The sequence below is a fragment of the Mya arenaria genome, chromosome 1, assembly GCF_026914265.1.
Source record: "Mya arenaria isolate MELC-2E11 chromosome 1, ASM2691426v1".
Taxonomy (NCBI): Eukaryota; Metazoa; Mollusca; class Bivalvia; order Myida; family Myidae; genus Mya; species Mya arenaria.
The window spans coordinates 55,458,937-55,481,444 of record NC_069122.1 but is presented as its reverse complement, the minus strand read 5'-3'; the positions used below and the strand labels follow the sequence as shown (position 1 = coordinate 55,481,444).

The following is a 22,508-nucleotide window of genomic DNA, read 5'->3' as shown; positions in this document are numbered from 1 at the left end:
TAAACTTGTGTCCAATAGAAGTACCTGCTGACTTTGCAAACTTCATTAACGTTTCCTCCATTGTTTTATCGACATAACTTCTCGCCCCAGCAATCATACAACGCGCTACTGATATACCTCCCTTCTTCAGCAGATCTTGCGCTCCGGGGTGTGTCGAATCAATGTTGGTTAAGAACAATTCAAATCAAACAAGGTATCTGTAATACAATAATAAATGTTTTCATATCAAGGACATTATCATAAAAAATATAAAACTTAAGGAAACCTTTAAAACACATGATAACTAAGCAACTATGCAAAACAAATATAGTATAAACGTACGACAGTGATCAAGGCTCTATGGTTTAACGTATAATAATACATAGGAAATACTGTTGTATCACATATAGGATAATACAAAAATAATTGTGAGTTTCGACATCCATCCATAAACTAATATGTAAACAAGAATGCAGTAAACAAATAGTCACCGTGAGTAGTTTGGTGCATCGTATGCAAAGAAAATATTTGCCATGTCCCCATAACACTAGTGGAACAGATCTAAGTTGTTGGTTTTCACTGCATACAACAACTCAAGCGCCAGACGTGCCATCTTGGCGGCCATCTTGAATTTTAAGTATCTTTGGAAAATATTTTGTTCTGGGAACATCGAAAAAATGAAACTTCAGACATCATTTCATTACTTCATGCAAAAACAAAAAAAATGTTCTTCGGGGGAACGGGACCCTTCTTGCCTACTGCACTACTACTTTAATTACATCACTGAAAGTTGAATTTGTTAGAGTTTTGTTCTCAGTTTTTTTGCTAAATGATGAAAATTTAGACAATCATGACACAATTCAAGACATTTCTACATTCGTCGTTCATATTGTTTTTTGTGCATATATCACTTCGTTAGTTGCCATCTAAAAATGCCACTGGAAGTAGTGGGATAATGGTCTACATTTGAAAAAAATAGGTACTGAATGAATGAATCAAAAAAAGAAAAAAAAAACACACGGAATGTTTCTAGAAGTATTAAAGTATAGAAGGATTGAACCAGAATTTTGTGGAGCTTTTAATAATTAAAATATAATTGTTTACTGAAATAAAATGAACCTATTACACTTTCCTTGGTCCCGGTTATAACTGGAGTTTGAACTATAATTTAACACATTTATAGCAAATGCGTATTTCAGCCTTTTCAAAATGTGTAAAATATCTCACAATCATAAGTCTCGCGAACTCAGCCAATTTCAATCAAATACTATCTTAAAGGCATTGCTTTGTTGTTGTTTTGTGACAGAGTAAACGTTCGCAATTTATAAGCCCCACAGACTCAACACAGAGCAATCAAGGGTCGAATTGTATGCCTGACTTTTTTCAACGGGTTGTGCACAAGTAAATTAATTACTAATCGTGGTTTGCTTTGAGGCATACTATCCCAAAATTTCACAATCCCTTAATGTTAACAACAAAGGAAAATCAAGTTCGTAGCAATGCTTTTACGTTTTAACGTTAAAGCTACACTCTTACAGATTGAACATTTTGACAGCTTTTTTTCTATTTTGTCTTGGAACGAGCCAATTTATGCGATAAACATCGGAACCAGTGATATAAGACTGCTGACAAAAGATCCAATCGTTGAAAGTGAAAATTAAACTAAAAAAAACAAAACACAATATAGCCAAAAGGCTTTGCAATAGGTCACATCTGTTATTCTGATTGATTTGATTTAATTATTCCTAAAATAATTGCCATTTTTTACCGACATACAAAATATTAGGTTAATAGAACATATATGGACTCTTGAAAATCGTCTTTTACGAACCGTTCATTTTAAAGACTTGTATGCAATGTATCTTACTGTCCCGATTATAATTCACGCTTTCTATATTAGTGATTATGTCTTCTTTATGTGTTTACCTGATACCGATTAGAAATATTTGATTACACTCTACGATATCAGAGAAACAATCGATTGTCGACTTTAATCAATCCTATTTGTTATTCAGGTGTTCACATTTAACTTCATGTATGCAAACAACTTTTTTTTCGTTAACATGTACATCACAAAATCATCACACACACTCCAGTTGTTTACCTATAACTGAATGTATTTCTACTTCCAGGAGTACAGAAGCGCTAAACCGGTATGTATGTTGGTTCCTTGAAATATAACGTTAGATCATAAACTATTTCAAGTATACATTTTGACATATGAATGGCTATGATAATGTTTTGAAAATATTATGTTTCAATGTTGGATTCTATTTTAGTTTTACTGATGTTTTTAACAAATATGTTCAGGTCGGAAAACACACATCTATCCAAGTCTATTCAATTTAGATCATCAGTATCAATTCTACTTTTCTAACAACATACATTATTATTCATAGAGCTAGTGTAAGTATTTCCTCAAATATAAACAATGAAAACATCGCACCGTATTTCATGCATGCTTAATTTCCTATGTATTTCAGTGTGTGTATACCACGTGATAAATTGCGTCATAAATGCTATATCGGAAGGCAATTTTTGCTTCGAAAGAAGACTTTAAACAAAGAAAACTTCACTATGTTTTCACCACTTTAAATGAAACATGGCGCAGTCGTCTACGCCGCTTACGTAGCCCCGCCTTCCTTTTTTTCAAGAGTTTTATTGCGAGTTTAGTTTCTTAAAACTCTTCAAAAAAATTGTTCACAATACGGCCGTCTGACAGAGCACTGCCAAAACAGTATTTCGGAAACAGGTTTGTCGAAGTGTTTGATAAAACTAAGCACCTAACGAAACTTCGGTAATAAAATGAAGACGGGGCTCTTTAAACGGCATAGACATCCCTTTGTTTTATTTAAAATGGTATAGTATAAGAAATGTTATCTTTGATTTAAGTCGTTATTTTAAGCAAAATGTTGCCTTCCAACGTAGCATATATGACGCAATATATCACGTGGTATACACACACTATATAAACGAGAAACAATTTTAAAAGGGCAACGATGTTACAATCTACTGTTGGTTTTAATATAATTGTATAGCAATGTGGTATACGCTAGTTATATTCGTTTGTTTTCTTGAAATATGCGTCAATATTGGCAAAATAACAGTCGGTCAAAATGTTTGATACATAGTGTATGGTTTTTTTTTAATTGTACACTTCTATGTTTTAAATATGCTTCTCTATCTCCAAAGTCCAGCTTCAAATACATGTATTGGGCTAATTATGATGTATGTGATTCATCTTCAATCGTCGTCTGTCATAAAAGCGTTAAACATCACGTGACGTTTCACGCATAACAATTTGTTACATTGCACAAAAATAAGATATTTCTAACTCAATTAATAAACACTTCGCCAAGTAGGCCGTCATAAAATGAAAATAACTCATTTTTTAAAAGATACTCCTTATTTAATACAAGTAAAATATATATATTCACTTACATGCTTATCTTATAGCGGAATATAAGTGTTTCAATATTTTGTTGTCAAAATAGACATATTTTGTTAGAGAAAACAATAAATATGTAAATAATGTGAAAAAAAATACTGATTTTAGCTTCTTTTTTCCATTACACCTGGAATCTTAATTTATTATTTTTGGTTCTTCTTGAAATTAGTATAAAATTTTGATTATTTTTCAGTATTTAAGTATTTTCTCTGAAATTGAATACATTTTAGTCAAAAAATTGACCAACTTTTAACAAAAAAAAAACAGAACCAAAGTGGGTTGGGTAAATTGACCGTTTTACGAATATTTCATTAAAAATATCCAGATATCTCATTTTTATGATTGAAGACAAAACTAAATAGATATAATTGTAATACAGTCAAGGAACAGTTTTTGAGGTCTTGGGTGTGATTTATATTCACCATTTAAGTGTCAAAATGTACATGGTATACATATAATATGAATACTATTTGAAGGTGAACAAAAGTTATAAAATGGCGTGTTTTTTATTTCTCTGATTACTAACCTTTTATTGTTATCTTTTTTCAATATTAAATGAAAGGAGTTTTTGTTAACAAAATGTAGTATTTACTCTAAAGTGAAACAAATTGAATGAATAATAAATACAATATTTAATCATTTAACACAAGAGACAATATGGGTGGGGTAAGTTGACCCCAAAGTATTTTTCTACTCCAAAGGTTGTATATCAAAGATGCAAAAAACAAACCAAACCAATTATTACATGTGGTATGGTCAATGAAGCTGTTATGTTTCTGAACATGCTATTATACTATTTATGTATATAATTATACAGTTATGTCATATATATATATATAATATAGAAGATCTATATAAAAAATGAGACAAATTTTACAATTAGCCGAAATCAACAGTATATTCCCTACAATTATTCTATTTCGTTAAAAGACAGTTGGTAATTTTACTCCATTCCGTATTTACACAATTACAAAATCATCTCTAATATGTTTTTTTTTTGCACATTTTACTGGAATTGTGTTTTTAGTAGAAATTTTTCTTAAACAAAAACATATCTTAACATATTTCCTTTTTTCTGATATGTTTTCACAGTTACATATATGATACAAATATTTAATTTGATCCAACATTAAGTATTCATATTAGTTAAAATGCAAATAAGTTACCCAAAACAACAAATCAGTATACTCTAAATCAACTTTGTATCAGCTTGCAACTTGAAATGTCAGGACACATGGTAAATACAGTATTAATTTCATGGCGACATTAAATAATGTACACAGTCTGTATTACCATGAACAAGTTTGAATGAAAACAATGAGTCAATGCAAAAGTAACATTTTCTTTTCTCACATTTTTAATAAACTTCAAATCTCAGTCATGTTTATAAATACTTGTAGTCATTTGCTAATTTACAGCACATCATCTTCATCATCACAATCAACAAATTCAATGATATCGTCTATTTCTTCAATATCTCTATCATCTGTGTCTGCATGATTCGCAACAGCCATAACTATGTCCACTAGAGATAGTGGTAGAATGGGACCAGAAGACCACACTGGCTTCAAAATTCCGTCACCGTTAACTTCCAATCTTTGATATTGAAATGGTTCTGGAGATGCAACTTTCGCTTGGTCGGCCCTCTTGTACAATCAAACTCGATAATTAACCCTCTGAATGTGTGGCAACAAATTGGACTTGCAAGGTGGAAGCTTGGACAGATCAACATTAGTCTTTGTACTCAGCTGCTCCTCATCACCAGACATCTTCTTTAGCATTTTGTGCCGAACAAAGTCTAGAGACTGTTCTCTAGCAAACCCATACATAAGACAGGTAAAGGCTTCAAGCATTGCAATCATTGAAGTGTGTAAAGACCAGTCATTACCAAGTTTCCTGAAATGAAGATGATTTTGCAGAGTTGTATTTGTTTAAATGAGTATGTTCAGTATTTTTTAAATAGTTTTAGTAAAAAAATAACATAACAAATTCCTTGTTATCACTCTTACGTACATAGCATTTAATGTTATGTAGCTTTTCAGCAGTCATATTAACTATAAGTTAATTCTATTGTATATGATAAACTTTACCTGAAGAATTCTTGGTATTTTGGATTAGCCAAAAGTTTCTTTAATGGTCCTATTTTTCCTTTTCCCTTAAAGCTGCTAGTGACATCCTCCCCGGTAGAGACGTACAAGCCAAGACACATTGTGCAGAACTCTCTACCTTTTGTGTCAGCGAGTTCAGATACATTGATCAACTTGCGATTCTTTTCGGTCCCCAGGTCTATATAGATGTCCAAATCTATGGACGATGCATGATGCAGCAGAATTAACAATAAGTCTGTCTCTGGTGTTCGAACCACTGCTGAATTGTAGCCTTGTGATGCCACATACTTCAAGTAGATCACCACCCGGGTATCAGTTTCTTATTGGTTGGAAGATAATTCTGGAATCTCATCACAGTTGACCTGAAATGAAATATTATTATTACTTCTATAATTATAATTTATATTTTTTATTGTTTTCAATAATAATTATAATCATCATCATAGTCATTAGTTTTATTATTATTATTATTATTATTATTATTATTATTATTATTTATGAAGTCACCTCTCCATATGCGGAACTCAACCGGTATGCTTGACCATTAACTACAAGCACTGCTAGTGAACATTTCTGAAGACGAGATGCTGCTTCTTCCCCCCCCCCATAACTTTAGCAATAATTTGCATAACTGAACTTTGTTTTCAACATTGGTAAGAAAACGTTTAAAGTCAGTTGGTTTTCTAGTTGCAGGGCCATCTACTATGTATTTCTGTGACACACCACGTCTTAACCGTTCTTGGGCCTTAATAGACATAACGTTGTACGAATCTGTTGAAAAAACGAAATGGCGCTTTGCTACCATCTGGTCAAGTATTTGAAAGCCTATAGCACCAAATGTAGGTCCCAAATTTGTCAATGAATGAAACAGGGCATTCCCGTCCTGAAAATAAAGCGCATCAGTTGGGTATGTTTCATCTGGAGCTACGTCTTCCAACAACATCGGGATGATTGTTGCTTTGTTGGTCTTCATAAAAAACCCATCTGGTGTTCCTAGGCTATGTGGAACTGGTGTAAGTGGATACTTCATTACCTCTTTAAGATGAATTGGTTCATGTAACTGTTGTGACTTAACAAGCTGTGTGAATGCAATATTACTCTGTTCTAGGTACTGGACAATCCAAAATATAAACGATTAATATGCTTCACGTTTCTGTTTTACTTGTATATAACACTAAATGGTTCATCGTATATTTCTTGAGTTGTTAAAAAATAAGTACTATTTTTGTTTTGATATTTGTTTTTTTCTTCATTGTCAGTAATTCATGTTCCATATAATCAGCTTTCATGACTATTACCATTTATATTATATAAAATATTTACAAAAGCTCGTAAAAATGTTACCTTTCCCTATGATGCTGTGAGTTTAACTGTCTTGTTTGATGACTCCATATTTTTTAGTTTCAACCTCTTTATTGGTTCAAAGAAAGATTCTTTCGAGCTACCAGATACGAATCGTTCTGTAATGAACGCAGCTTTGGCATTCCTGCCAATCTTGTCAGCTCTAAGAACATCCTTTTTTACTTCTGACGATGTCTGGGCCCCAGAAGCTAGACTATGTAGGTAGTCTTTGTCAGGAAGAGCAAACGGGTTACTGAAACTAGTAATTGCCGTTATGGTGCGTTGTACTGCCTCCTGAGACTTCTTTACCTAAGCTATTTCTAGCTCACGGTGTTTACCAGCTTTTGGACAGTCAGGATCATCAATTAGGCCGCACATATCAAGAAGACTCTCAAAGAATTGGACTCGAGTTGAAGTTGTCTGGCACCATCGTTGATAAGCTCCAAACATTGAATATAGGCCAGTGAATTCTCCTGTAATATATAAAGGGCATTGTACGATTTCTTGATTATATGTATATTCATGTGTACATTCGTATTCGGGTAAAAAAACAACACATTAAACTTGTGTCCAATAGAAGTACCTGCTGACTTTGCAAACTTCATTAACGTTTCCTCCATTGTTTTATCGACATAACTTCTCGCCCCAGCAATCATAGAACGCGCTACTGATATACCTCCCTTCTTCAGCAGATCTTGCGCTCCGGGGTGTGTCGAATCAATGTTGGTTAAGAACAATTCAAATCAAACAAGGTATCTGTAATACAATAATAAATGTTTTCATATCAAGGACATTATCATAAAAAATATAAAACTTAAGGAAACCTTTAAAACACATGATAACTAAGCAACTATGCAAAACAAATATAGTATAAACGTACGACAGTGATCAAGGCTCTATGGTTTAACGTAAAATAATACATAGGAAATACTGTTGTATCACATATAGGATAATACAAAAATAATTGTGAGTTTCGACATCCATCCATAAACTAATATGTAAACAAGAATGCAGTAAACAAATAGTCACCGTGAGTAGTTTGGTGCATCGTATGCAAAGAAAATATTTGCCATGTCCCCATAACACTAGTGGAACAGATCTAAGTTGTTGGTTTTCACTGCATACAACAACTCAAGCGCCAGACGTGCCATCTTGGCGGCCATCTTGAATTTTAAGTATCTTTGGAAAATATTTTGTTCTGGGAACATCGAAAAAATGAAACTTCAGACATCATTTCATTACTTCATGCAAAAACAAAAAAAATGTTCTTCGGGGGAACGGGACCCTTCTTGCCTACTGCACTACTACTTTAATTACATCACTGAAAGTTGAATTTGTTAGAGTTTTGTTCTCAGTTTTTTTGCTAAATGATGAAAATTTAGACAATCATGACACAATTCAAGACATTTCTACATTCGTCGTTCATATTGTTTTTTGTGCATATATCACTTCGTTAGTTGCCATCTAAAAATGCCACTGGAAGTAGTGGGATAATGGTCTACATTTGAAAAAATAGGTACTGAATGAATGAATCAAAAAAAGAAAAAAAAAACACACGGAATGTTTCTAGAAGTATTAAAGTATAGAAGGATTGAACCAGAATTTTGTGGAGCTTTTAATAATTAAAATATAATTGTTTACTGAAATAAAATGAACCTATTACACTTTCCTTGGTCCCGGTTATAACTGGAGTTTGAACTATAATTTAACACATTTATAGCAAATGCGTATTTCAGCCTTTTCAAAATGTGTAAAATGTCTCACAATCATAAGTCTCGCGAACTCAGCCAATTTCAATCAAATACTATCTTAAAGGCATTGCTTTGTTGTTGTTTTGTGACAGAGTAAACGTTCGCAATTTATAAGCCCCACAGACTCAACACAGAGCAATCAAGGGTCAAATTGTATGCCTGACATATTTCAACGGGTTTTGCACAAGTAAATTAATTACTAATCGTGGTTTGCTTTGAGGCATACTATCCCAAAATTTCAAGTTCGTAGCAATGCTTTTACGTTTTAACGTTAAAGCTACACTCTTACAGATTGAACATTTTGACAGCTTTTTTTCTATTTTGTCTTGGAACGAGCCAATTTATGCGATATACATCGGAACCAGTGATATAAGACTGCTGACAAAAGATCCAATCGTTGAAAGTGAAAATTAAACTAAAAAAAACAAAACACAATATAGCCAAAAGGCTTTGCAATAGGTCATATTTGTTATTCTGATTGATTTGATTTAATTATTCCTAAAATAATTGCCATTTTTTACCGACATACAAAATATTAGGTAAATAGAACATATATGGACTCTTGAAAATCGTCTTTTACGAACCGTTCATTTTAAAGACTTGTATGCAATGTATCTTACTGTCCCGATTATAATTCACGCTTTCTATATTAGTGATTATGTCTTCTTTATGTGTTTACCTGATACCGATTAGAAATATTTGATTACACTCTACGATATCAGAGAAACAATCGATTGTCGACTTTAATCAATCCTATTTGTTATTCAGGTGTTCACATTTAACTTCATGTATGCAAACAACTTTTTTTTTCGTTAACATGTACATCACAAAATCATCACACACACTCCAGTTGTTTACCTATAACTGAATGTATTTCTACTTCCAGGAGTACAGAAGCGCTAAACCGGTATGTATGTTGGTTCCTTGAAATATAACGTTAGATCATAAACTATTTCAAGTATACATTTTGACATATGAATGGCTATGATAATGTATTGAAAATATTATGTTTCAATGTTGGATTCTATTTTAGTTTTACTGATGTTTTTAACAAATATGTTCATGTCGGAAAACACACATCTATCCAAGTCTATTCAATTTAGATCATCAGTATCAATTCTACTTTTCTAACAACATACATTATTATTCATAGAGCTAGTGTAAGTATTTCCTCAAATATAAACAATGAAAACATCGCACCGTATTTCATGCATGCTTAATTTCCTATGTATTTCAGTGTGTGTATACCACGTGATAAATTGCGTCATAAATGCTATATCGGAAGGCAATTTTTGCTTCGAAAGAAGACTTTAAACAAAGAAAACTTCACTATGTTTTCACCACTTTAAATGAAACATGGCGCAGTCGTCTACGCCGCTTACGTAGCCCCGCCTTCCTTTTTTTCAAGAGTTTTATTGCGAGTTTAGTTTCTTAAAACTCTTCGAAAAAATTGTTCACAATACGGCCGTCTGACAGAGCACTGCCAAAACAGTATTTCGGAAACAGGTTTGTCGAAGTGTTTGATAAAACTAAGCACCTAACCAAACTTCGGTAATAAAACGAAGACGGTGCTCTTTAATCGGCATAGACTTCCCTTTGTTTTATTTAAAATGGTGTAGTATAAGAAATTTTATCTTTGATTTAAGTCTTTATTTTAAGCAAAATGTTGCCTTCCAACGTAGCATATATGACGCAATATATCACGTGGTATACACACACTATATATACGAGAAACAATTTTAAAAGGGCAACGATGTTACAATCTACTGTTGGTTTTAATATAATTGTATAGCAATGTGGTATACGCTAGTTATATTCGTTTGTTTTCTTGAAATATGCGTCAATATTGGCAAAATCAGAGTCGGTCAAAATGTTTGATAAATATTGAATGTTTTTTTTTTAATTTTACACTTCTATGTTTTGAATATGCTTCTCTATCTCCAAAGTCCAGCTTCAAACACATATATTGGGCTTATTATGAGATATGTGATTCATCTTCGATCGTCGTCTGTCATAAAAGCGTTTAACATCAAGTGATGTTTCACGCATAACAATTTGTTACAATGCACAAAAATGAGATATTTCTAACTCAATTAAATTGCCAAAACCGATATGCTATCTACTTTTAATATTTCACTGAAAGTTGAACGTTTTAGAGTTTTGTTCTTAGTACTTTTGCTAAATAATAAAAATTCAGACAATCATGACACAATTCAAGACATTTCTACATTCGTCGTTCATATTGTTTTTTCGTGCAAAAATCACTACGTTAGTTGCCACCTAAAAATGACACTGGAAGTAGTTTGATAATGGTCTACATTTGAATAAAATGGGTACTGTATGAATGAATCAAAAAAGAAAAAAAACACACGGAATGTTTCTAGAAGTATTAAAGTATACAAGAATTGAACCAGAATTGTGTTGAGCTTTAAATAATTAAAATATAATTGCACACATAAAATACATTTTCACTTATTACATCACCTGGTACAATTCCTGAAATGTTCAGACCTATACATAAAATATACGATGCATTACATTCCGTTAAGTATAAAACTAATGAAACAACTTTTAAATATTCTACTACTATTAGTACTACTACTATTAATAAACATACTTTTAGTACTTCTACTGCCACTGCTACTGCTACTACTACTACTTCTACTACTACTACTACTACTACTACTGGTACTGCTACTGCTACCGCTACTGCTACTGCTGCTGCTTCTGCTTCTGCTACTACCATTGCTTCTGCTTCTGCTACTACTACTATTGCTGCTACTGCTACTGCTGCTGCTGTTTATTTTACTGCTACTGCTACTACTACTGCTACTGCTTCTGCTACTGCTACTGCTTCTACTACTGCTATTGCTACTGCTACTACTACCACTTTGCATTTACAACAAATTGAATCTGGTTGGGAAACTTTAAGTACTAAACGCGAGAAACACAAACTTCTTCTCTTCTTTAAATGAAAAGTTTCCGAGCCCGCACATCTTTGTATATGAATTCATTCCTTCCTTCTACAATATCTGCATGGAATTCTCTTCCAGTTGACGCAAAGGCTATAAACAATATCGTTGGTTTTAAATCATTCCTCTATTCTGATAAGCCCAAAACACTTAGAATATTTTATTACCGGAAACGCCGGCTTCAGGTCCTGCACACTCGCCTACGCAATGATTGTAGTTCCCTGAATCACCATCTCTATGTTAAAAATATTGTTCCCTCACGATTTTGCATGTGTGGAAGACAGGAGAGTACATACCACTATCTCTTTATTTGTCCCCTCTTTACTGAACAAAGGCAAAATATGTTTAATACTGTTCAATCTCTAACTGAGGTTACCCTCCGTTGCTTACTATATGGTGATGACACAATGACTGAAGAGCAAAATAGTACTCTGTTTGATGCAGTTCATCGTTTTATTTATTTGTCAAAAAGATTTGAAAACCAGTTATCGACTCAAACCACCAACACTCACACATCTTTTACTTTGCCTCTCCTTCTTTTCTTCTTCGTTCTTTCTCATACTATATTTTTTTCTACCTCAGTACAGTTGATAATTTAGAATAAAGTTTGTTTTTTTTCTACAATAAATGTTTTTGCATTTAACTTCTATCATTCAATTGCCTAAATTTTAAACATTATTTAATATGAGCTTGTATATTAATATGATTATAACTCAATCACTAGTATCCGACTCAAATGCTAATTGTTATTTATCATAACAGGGAAAGGAACTCTATTAGTTCATTTCTACCGTTTCAATCCTGAAATTTGATTATGTATGTGTATTGAAATGTTGATAAATTTTGCTCAATAAAATATGCTTAAATCAATTGTGATAAAAAAAGAACAACAACATATCCATACCAGCCGGTCCAGTTAAAAGAATAAAATCCTCATAAACTAATCATTTAAAATCTGGTTTTTGTTGTATTTGAAATAATATTAAAACCAAATGTGCATGGTATTGTATAGTTTAACTCTAAAACAAAATATATATTTTTGTTATTATGAAATTAAACCATAACCTTTTAAAAGTGAAGAAAATTGTTTTCTAAGTTGCCAGATCGATTCAATTATAAGGTGCGGTGTACATTTTGCTTTATTTGGTTTGTTGACCACCTGTTATTTATCTACATTCAGTTGGTCATGTGACTGCACTTCTTTTCTGTTCTGAAATGACAGTGGGAAACACAAATAGTGCTCCAGAATCTTAAGTCCGCCAACAAATAACCTCGACAATCACTCGCCCAGAATGTTATAACTCCGTGCATGATAATGACACTGGCCATAAATTCAGTACACTTATACTTCTGCAAAATGCTGAAACATAAGCAGCATTCAACGAGAGCTTATTAAATTTCAGTGACACATCACACTTACCCCATATTGCCAGTGCAGTTCTGTATAGCCAGCATTTAATTACTCTTATATCGTCCTAAATTAAATCAACTGAAAATTCGGCGATTAATTACATACTCGTGATCTTTATGTCACTTCCGAAAATGTTACATGATTTAATAATTGTGAAATATATTTACCTTGACGGTAAACGTATTAAATACATTTTAATGTTAATGTTTTGAACAGTTTCAAGGAAAACAATGCATATGTAAGTACTGTATCGGTATTGTGCCGATGTCAATAGCGTAAAAAAGCACTTGTCTCTACTTCTGAAAGGTCCTCGTTAAAATATCCCGATTTATTTCTCCGCCTTGCCAGATAAACTTTTTCTATCGAGGGCAATAATAAAGTATTCTGTATTTTTGCAACAATTCGTCATTATGGGTTGATACAAATGTTCACAAAAGAAGGCGTTGTTACAAAGAAAATATCAAAAAGAAATGTTATAAAATTAATTTTAATACTTTTGACCCCTTAGCCCAGTCATTGGGAATGCGCAGGCATTTTAATCACAATATTTAAATTGCTTTCTGATTACTTATCATGTACAAAGTAAAGTTCATAAACTGATGTCATCAGATTGATAACTTACTATTGCTTAAACTATTTCCAGTTAATTCATGTCTCAACATCAACACCAAATATTTAACTTTTCGACGATATATAAAGTATATATATGTTTTTTTTCAGTGTAAGATCGAATTTTATTTGACGAGTGTCGTAGAAAAATATATTTCGCCACTCGTGATACGATCTTACACTGAAAAGAAAACATTTTTTCTTTTATGCTTTTTTTCGGAGTTTTAATAGTATTAATCAATTTTCTTAATTACCCCCTTTTATGAAAAGGGTGTGTTTTTTACACCGTAACCGGCGGGACGCCCCTCACGCAAAATATATATATATAATAGCAGATGATGAAGCTGTCAATTTTCCGGTTTGTTGTGAAAACGTTCTATGGATATTTGTTTTTATAGTTAATTATTTGCTCGTTTTTTTTGGTCAAAGACTTTATGAACATTAACCAATGAACTTTTATTAGTGCAAAAAATAACGAAAACACTTATATTTTAAGCGGGACATAGATAAATAACCAAATTACTACGACGCCATTTATTAAATGGAAATTTGAAAGGTCAAATGTCGTAGCAAAACAATTGCGGATAATCATTGAATATAAAACATTTCTCTTAGTTTGAGAGTGTGTTTCATCACACATGGATATTCAGTCATCTTACTGTCAGAGAGAAGTCTCGTTTGCTTGAAGACAGGTCGATTTTCAGATAATGATGAGGACCACGCTAGTTTGTTGATACAGTTTGAGGCGTGGATGGGGTAAAAATATATCAGTAAATCTGTAAATTGTTGTGTGAATTTTGCGGAAAGTTTGTATTACGTATTACAACGACAAACAGTTCAAATCACATTTGAACGATGATATGACATTCTATTTATGTTTAAACAATTGTTTTCGTCTGTTATTTGTTTAATATAAAAGCAAATATTGGAACATTCAGCTTAAAGATCAAGTAAACTTTTGAACAACGGGATAACCATTTTTCTAATCAATTGTAAGTTGTTAATTTCCAAATATATTTTTTTAAATTTATTTAACATTTCTTTAAATTGAGTATCATCTGAAAGGCCAGGCATTGCTTAGCTGTTGTTTTTACGACATAGTAAACTTTCGCAATTTATTAGCCTCATAAACTCAACACAGAGCAATCAAGGGTAGCATTTTATGCCAGACATATTTCAACAGGTTTTGTACATTTGAAAATTATTACTCGCGGTTTGCTTTGGGGCATACTATCCCGAAAATTCACAATCTCTTAATCTTAACAGCAACGGATAACCGTTCGTAACAATGCTATTACAGTTTAACGATAAAGCTGCACTCTTACAGATTGAACATTTTGACAGCTTTTATTATATTTTGTCTTCGAACGAGCCAATTAATGCGATAAACATCATAACCAGTGATATATGACCGCTGACAAAAGATCAGATCGCAGATAGTGAAAAGCAAACGAAAAATACAAAATGTAGCAAAAAGGCTTTGTATTAGGTCATATATGTTATTTTGATTGATTTGATTCAAATAATCCTAAAAGAATTGCCATTTTTACCGACGTACATAATATCAGGCTAATGGGACATATGGACTCTTGATGATCGTATTTTGCGAACCGTTCATTTTAAAGATTTGTATACAACGTATATTACTGTCCCGATTATAGTTTATGATTTTTATCAAGTATTACAGTACAGATATATGTCTTCTTTATGTTTTTAACTGATAGCAATAAAAAGTCTTTGAAAATATTTTTTTTTCTCCGATATCAGAGGAACAACTGATTGGCGACTATACTCAATCCTTTCTATCCTATGTGTTATGCAGGTGTTCACATAAATCTTTATGTATACAACAAAACACCTTTGTTTTCGTGTACATCACCAAGACATTACATACACTCCAGTTGTTTACCTATAAATGAACGTATTTCTACTTTCAGGAAAAGCGAAGAGCTACGACGGTATGTATGTTTGTTTTTGTTTTTTTAATATAACGTTAGATATATCATAAACTCTTTCAAGTTTATTTTTTTACATCTGAATGGCTATGAAAATGGATTGAAAATATTATGTTTCAATGTTGAATTATATTTTAGTTTTACTGATGTATTAAAGATATATGTTCCGGTCGGAAAACTCACATATATCCATGCCATGAGTATCATTCTACTAAACTCATATCAAAAACTATTAACCATAGAGCTAGTGTTAGTATTTCCTCAAATATAAATCTGAAAACATCGCACCGTATTTTCCGCATGCTAAATTACTTTTATATGTATGAGAAACAATTTTAAAAGAGAGTTATATTCTTTTGTTTTCTTGAAATACGTATGCGTCATTATGGGCAAAAATAACAGTCGGTCAAAATGTTTTTAAAAAATCTTGTATCTTTTATTTTAATTGTACACTTCAAAATGTGTTTGAATATGCTTGTTTATTTTAAAAGTCCAGCTTTAAATATATATGGTTGGCTTATTATGAGATATGTGATACATCTTCGATCGTCGTCTGTCATAAAAGCTTTAATCATCACGTGATGTTACACGCATGCCAACGTATTTCAATGCACACAAAGAAGACATTTCTAACTTAATAACATTGCCAAAACCAAAATGTTATCTACTTTCTATTACATCAGTGAAAGTTAAATTTGTTAGAGCTTTGTTCTCAGTATCTATGCTATATTATGAATATTTTGACAATCAAAACACAATTCAAAACATTTCTACATTCGTCGTCCATATTGTTATGCTAAATCATTAATATTCTGACAATCATTACACAATTCAAAACATTTCTACATTCGTCGTCCATATTGTTATGCTATATTATGAATATTATGACAATCATAACACAATTCAAAACATTTCTACATTCGTTGTCCATATTGTTATGCTAAATCATCAACATTCTGAAAATCATTACACAATTCAAAACATTTCTACATTCGTCGTCCATATTATTATGCTAAATCAGTAATATTCTGACAATCATTACACAATTCAAAACATTTCTACATTCGTCGTCCATATTGTTATGCTATATTATGAATATTATGACAATCATAACACAATTCAAAACATTTCTACATTCGTTGTCCATATTGTTATGCTAAATCAGTAATATTCTGACAATCATAACACAATATAAAACATTTCTACATTCGTCGTCCATATTATTATGCTAAATCAGTAATATTCTGACAATCATTACACAATTTAGAACATTTCTACATTCGTCGTCCATATTGTTATGCTAAATCAGTAACATTCTGACAATCATTACACAATTCAAAACATTTCTACATTCGTCGTCCATATTGTTATGCTAAATCATTAATATTCTGACAATCATAACACAATATAAAACATTTCTACACTCGTCGTCCATATTGTTATGCTAAATCATGAATATTCTGACAATCATAACACAATTCAAAACATTTCTACATTCGTCGTCCATATTGTTATGCTAAATCAGTAATATTCTGACAATCATAACACAATATAAAACATTTATTCATTCGTCGTCCATATTGTTATGCTAAGTCATTAATATTCTGACAATCATAACACAATTCAAAACATTTCTACATTCGTCGTCCATATTGTAATGCTAAATCATTAATATTCTGACAATAATAACACAATTCAAAACATTTTTACATTCCTCGTCCATATTGTTATGCTTAATCATTAATATTCTGACAATCATAACACAATATAAAACATTTATTCATTCCTCGTCCAAATTGTTATGCTAAATCATTAATATTCTGACAATCATAACACAATTCAAAACATTTCTACATTCGTCGTCCATATTGTTATGCTAAATCATAAATATTCTGACAATAATAACACAATATAAAACATTTCTACACTCGTCTTCCATATTGTTGTGCTAAATCAGTAATATTCTGACAATCATAACACAATATAAAACATATATTCATTCCTCGTCCAAATTGTTATGCTAAATCATTAATATTCTGACAATCATAACACAATTCAAAACATTTCTACATTCGTCGTCCATATTGTTATGCTAAATCATTAATATTCTGACAATCATAACACAATTCAAAACATTTCTACATTCGTCGTCCATATTGTAATGCTAAATCAGTAATATTCTGACAATCATAACACAATATAAAACATTTCTACACTCGTCGTCCATATTTTCATGCTAAATCATGAATATTCTGACAATCATAACACAATTCAAAACATTTCTACACTCGTCGTCCATATTGTTATGCTAAATCATGAATATTCTGACAATCATAACACAAATATTACTCGCGGTTTGCTTTGGGGCATACTATCCCGAAAATTCACAATCTCTTAATCTTAACAGCAACGGATAACCGTTCGTAACAATGCTATTACAGTTTAACAATAAAGCTGCACTCTTACAGATTGAACATTTTGACAGCTTTTATTATATTTTGTCTTCGAACGAGCCAATTAATGCGATACACATCATAACCAGTGATATATGACCGCTGACAAAAGATCAGATCGCAGATAGTGAAAAGCAAACGAAAAATACAAAATGTAGCAAAAAGGCTTTGTATTAGGTCATATATGTTATTTTGATTGATTTGATTCAAATAATCCTAAAAGAATTGCCATTTTTACCGACGTACATAATATCAGGCTAATGGGACATATGGACTCTTGATGATCGTATTTTGCGAACCGTTCATTTTAAAGATTTGTATACAACGTATATTACTGTCCCGTTTATAGTTTATGATTTTTATCAAGTATTACAGTACAGATATATGTCTTCTTTATGTTTTTAACTGATAGCAATAAAAAGTCTTTGAAAATATTTTTTTTCTCCGATATCAGAGGAACAACTGATTGGCGACTATACTCAATCCTTTCTATCCTATGTGTTATGCAGGTGTTCACATAAATCTTTATGTATACAACAAAACACCTTTGTTTTCGTGTACATCACCAAGACATTACATACACTCCAGTTGTTTACCTATAAATGAACGTATTTCTACTTTCAGGAAAAGCGAAGAGCTACGACGGTATGTATGTTTGTTTTTGTTTTTTTAATATAACGTTAGATATATCATAAACTCTTTCAAGTTTATTTTTTTACATCTGAATGGCTATGAAAATGGATTGAAAATATTATGTTTCAATGTTGAATTATATTTTAGTTTTACTGATGTATTAAAGATATATGTTCCGGTCGGAAAACTCACATATATCCATGCCATGAGTATCATTCTACTAAACTCATATCAAAAACTATTAACCATAGAGCTAGTGTTAGTATTTCCTCAAATATAAATCTGAAAACATCGCACCGTATTTTCCGCATGCTAAATTACTTTTATATGTATGAGAAACAATTTTAAAAGAGAGTTATATTCTTTTGTTTTCTTGAAATACGTATGCGTCATTATGGGCAAAAATAACAGTCGGTCAAAATGTTTTTAAAAAATCTTGTATCTTTTATTTTAATTGTACACTTCAAAATGTGTTTGAATATGCTTGTTTATTTTAAAAGTCCAGCTTTAAATATATATGGTTGGCTTATTATGAGATATGTGATACATCTTCGATCGTCGTCTGTCATAAAAGCTTTAATCATCACGTGATGTTACACGCATGCCAACGTATTTCAATGCACACAAAGAAGACATTTCTAACTTAATAACATTGCCAAAACCAAAATGTTATCTACTTTCTATTACATCAGTGAAAGTTGAATTTGTTAGAGCTTTGTTCTCAGTATCTATGCTAAATCATGAATATTCTGACAATCATATCACAATTCAAAACATTTCTACATTCGTCGTCCATATTGTTACGATAAATCATAAATATTCAGACAATCATAACATAATTCAAAACATTTCTACATTCGTCGTCCATATTGTTATGCTATATTATGAATATTATGACAATCATAACACAATTCAAAACATTTCTACATTCGTTGTCCATATTGTTATGCTAAATCATCAACATTCTGAAAATCATTACACAATTCAAAACATTTCTACATTCGTCGTCCATATTATTATGCTAAATCAGTAATATTCTGACAATCATTACACAATTCAAAACATTTCTACATTCGTCGTCCATATTGTTATGCTATATTATGAATATTATGACAATCATAACACAATTCAAAACATTTCTACATTCGTTGTCCATATTGTTATGCTAAATCAGTAATATTCTGACAATCATAACACAATATAAAACATTTCTACATTCGTCGTCCATATTATTATGCTAAATCAGTAATATTCTGACAATCATTACACAATTTAGAACATTTCTACATTCGTCGTCCATATTGTTATGCTAAATCAGTAACATTCTGACAATCATAACACAATTCAAAACATTTCTACATTCGTCGTCCATATTGTTATGCTAAATCATTAATATTCTGACAATCATAACACAATATAAAACATTTCTACATTCGTCGTCCATATTGTTATGCTAAATCATTAATATTCTGACAATCATAACACAATTCAAAACATTTCTACATTCGTCGTCCATATTGTTATGCTAAATCAGTAATATTCTGACAATCATAACACAATATAAAACATTTATTCATTCGTCGTCCATATTGTTATGCTAAATCATTAATATTCTGACAATCATAACACAATTCAAAACATTTCTACATTCGTCGTCCATATTGTTATGCTAAATCATTAATATTCTGACAATAATAACACAATTCAAAACATTTCTACATTCGTCGTCCATATTGTTATGCTTAATCATTAATATTCTGACAATCATAACACAATATAAAACATTTATTCATTCCTCGTCCAAATTGTTATGCTAAATCATTAATATTCTGACAATCATAACACAATTCAAAACATTTCTACATTCGTCGTCCATATTGTTATGCTAAATCATAAATATTCTGACAATAATAACACAATATAAAACATTTCTACACTCGTCTTCCATATTGTTGTGCTAAATCAGTAATATTCTGACAATCATAACACAATATAAAACATTTATTCATTCCTCGTCCAAATTGTTATGCTAAATCATTAATATTCTGACAATCATAACACAATTCAAAACATTTCTACATTCGTCGTCCATATTGTTATGCTAAATCAGTAATATTCTGACAATCATAACACAATATAAAACATTTCTACATTCGTCGTCCATATTGTAATGCTAAATCAGTAATATTCTGACAATCATAACACAATATAAAACATTTCTACACTCGTCGTCCATATTTTCATGCTAAATCATGAATATTCTGACAATCATAACACAATTCAAAACATTTCTACACTCGTCGTCCATATTGTTATGCTAAATCATGAATATTCTGACAATCATAACACAATATAAAACATTTCTACACTCGTCGTCCATATTGTTATGCTAAATCAGTAATATTCTGACAATAATAACACAATTTAAAACATTTCTACATTCGTCGTCCATATTGTTATGCTAAATCATTAATATTCTGACAATAATAACACAATATAAAACATTTCTACACTCGTCGTCCATATTGTTATGCTAAATCATGAATATTCTGACAATAATAACACAATTCAAAACATTTTTACATTCGTCGTCCATATTGTAATGCTAAATCATGAATATTCTGACAATCATGACACAATTCAAAACATTTCTACACTCATCGTCCATATTGTTATGCTAAATCATTAATATTCTGACAATCATAACACAATTCAAAACATTTCTACATTCGTCGTCCATATTGTTATACTAAATCATTAATATTCTGACAATAATAACACAGTTCAAAACATTTCTACATTCGTCGTCCATATTGTTATGCTAAATCATGAATATTCTGACAATAATAACACAATATAAAACATTTCTACACTCGTCTTCCATATTGTTATGCTAAATCAGTAATATTCTGACAATCATAACACAATATAAAACATTTATTCATTCCTCGTCCAAATTGTTATGCTAAATCATTAATATTCTGACAATCATAACACAATTCAAAACATTTCTACATTCGTCGTCCATATTGTTATGCTAAATCAGTAATATTCTGACAATCATAACACAATATAAAACATTTCTACATTCGTCGTCCATATTGTAATGCTAAATCAGTAATATTCTGACAATCATAACACAATATAAAACATTTCTACACTCGTCGTCCATATTGTTATGCTAAATCATGAATATTCTGACAATCATAACACAATATAAAACATTTCTACACTCGTCGTCCATATTGTTATGCTAAATCAGTAATATTCTGACAATAATAACACAATTTAAAACATTTCTACATTCGTCGTCCATATTGTTATGCTAAATCATTAATATTCTGACAATAATAACACAATATAAAACATTTCTACACTCGTCGTCCATATTGTTATGCTAAATCATGAATATTCTGACAATAATAACACATTTCAAAACATTTCTACATTCGTCGTCTATATTGTAATGCTAAATCATGAATATTCTGACAATCATGACACAATTCAAAACATTTCTACACTCATCGTCCATATTGTTATGCTAAATCATTAATATTCTGACAATCATAACACAATTCAAAACATTTCTACATTCGTCGTCCATATTGTTATGCTAAATCATTAATATTCTGACAATAATAACACAATATAAAACATTTCTACACTCGTCGTCCATATTGTTATGCTAAATCATTAATATTCTGACAATAATAACACAATTCAAAACATTTCTACATTCGTCGTCCATATTGTTATGCTAAATCATGAATATTCTGACAATCATAACACAATATAAAACATTTCTACATTCGTCGTCCATATTGTTATGCTAAATCATTAATATTCTG

General features: G+C 31.2%; 1 protein-coding gene across 8 annotated transcripts in view; it reads left to right on the top strand.

Annotated features, from left to right (window-relative positions):
- The window catches only part of LOC128229958 (desmoplakin-like), a 264,609-nt gene that overhangs the window by 126,711 nt on the left and 115,390 nt on the right, over nucleotides 1-22,508 (top strand). For 6 of the 8 annotated variants that reach the window (XM_052941905.1, XM_052941896.1, XM_052941922.1 and 3 more), the window contains 4 exons: nucleotides 2,112-2,132; nucleotides 9,514-9,534; nucleotides 15,557-15,577; nucleotides 18,652-18,672. In XM_052941905.1, coding sequence (XP_052797865.1) covers nucleotides 2,112-2,132; nucleotides 9,514-9,534; nucleotides 15,557-15,577; nucleotides 18,652-18,672 — 84 coding nt within the window. The remainder of the gene's footprint in view (nucleotides 1-2,111; nucleotides 2,133-9,513; nucleotides 9,535-15,556; nucleotides 15,578-18,651; nucleotides 18,673-22,508) is intronic. The other 2 variants (XM_052941932.1, XM_052941951.1) reach the window with 2 other exon arrangements.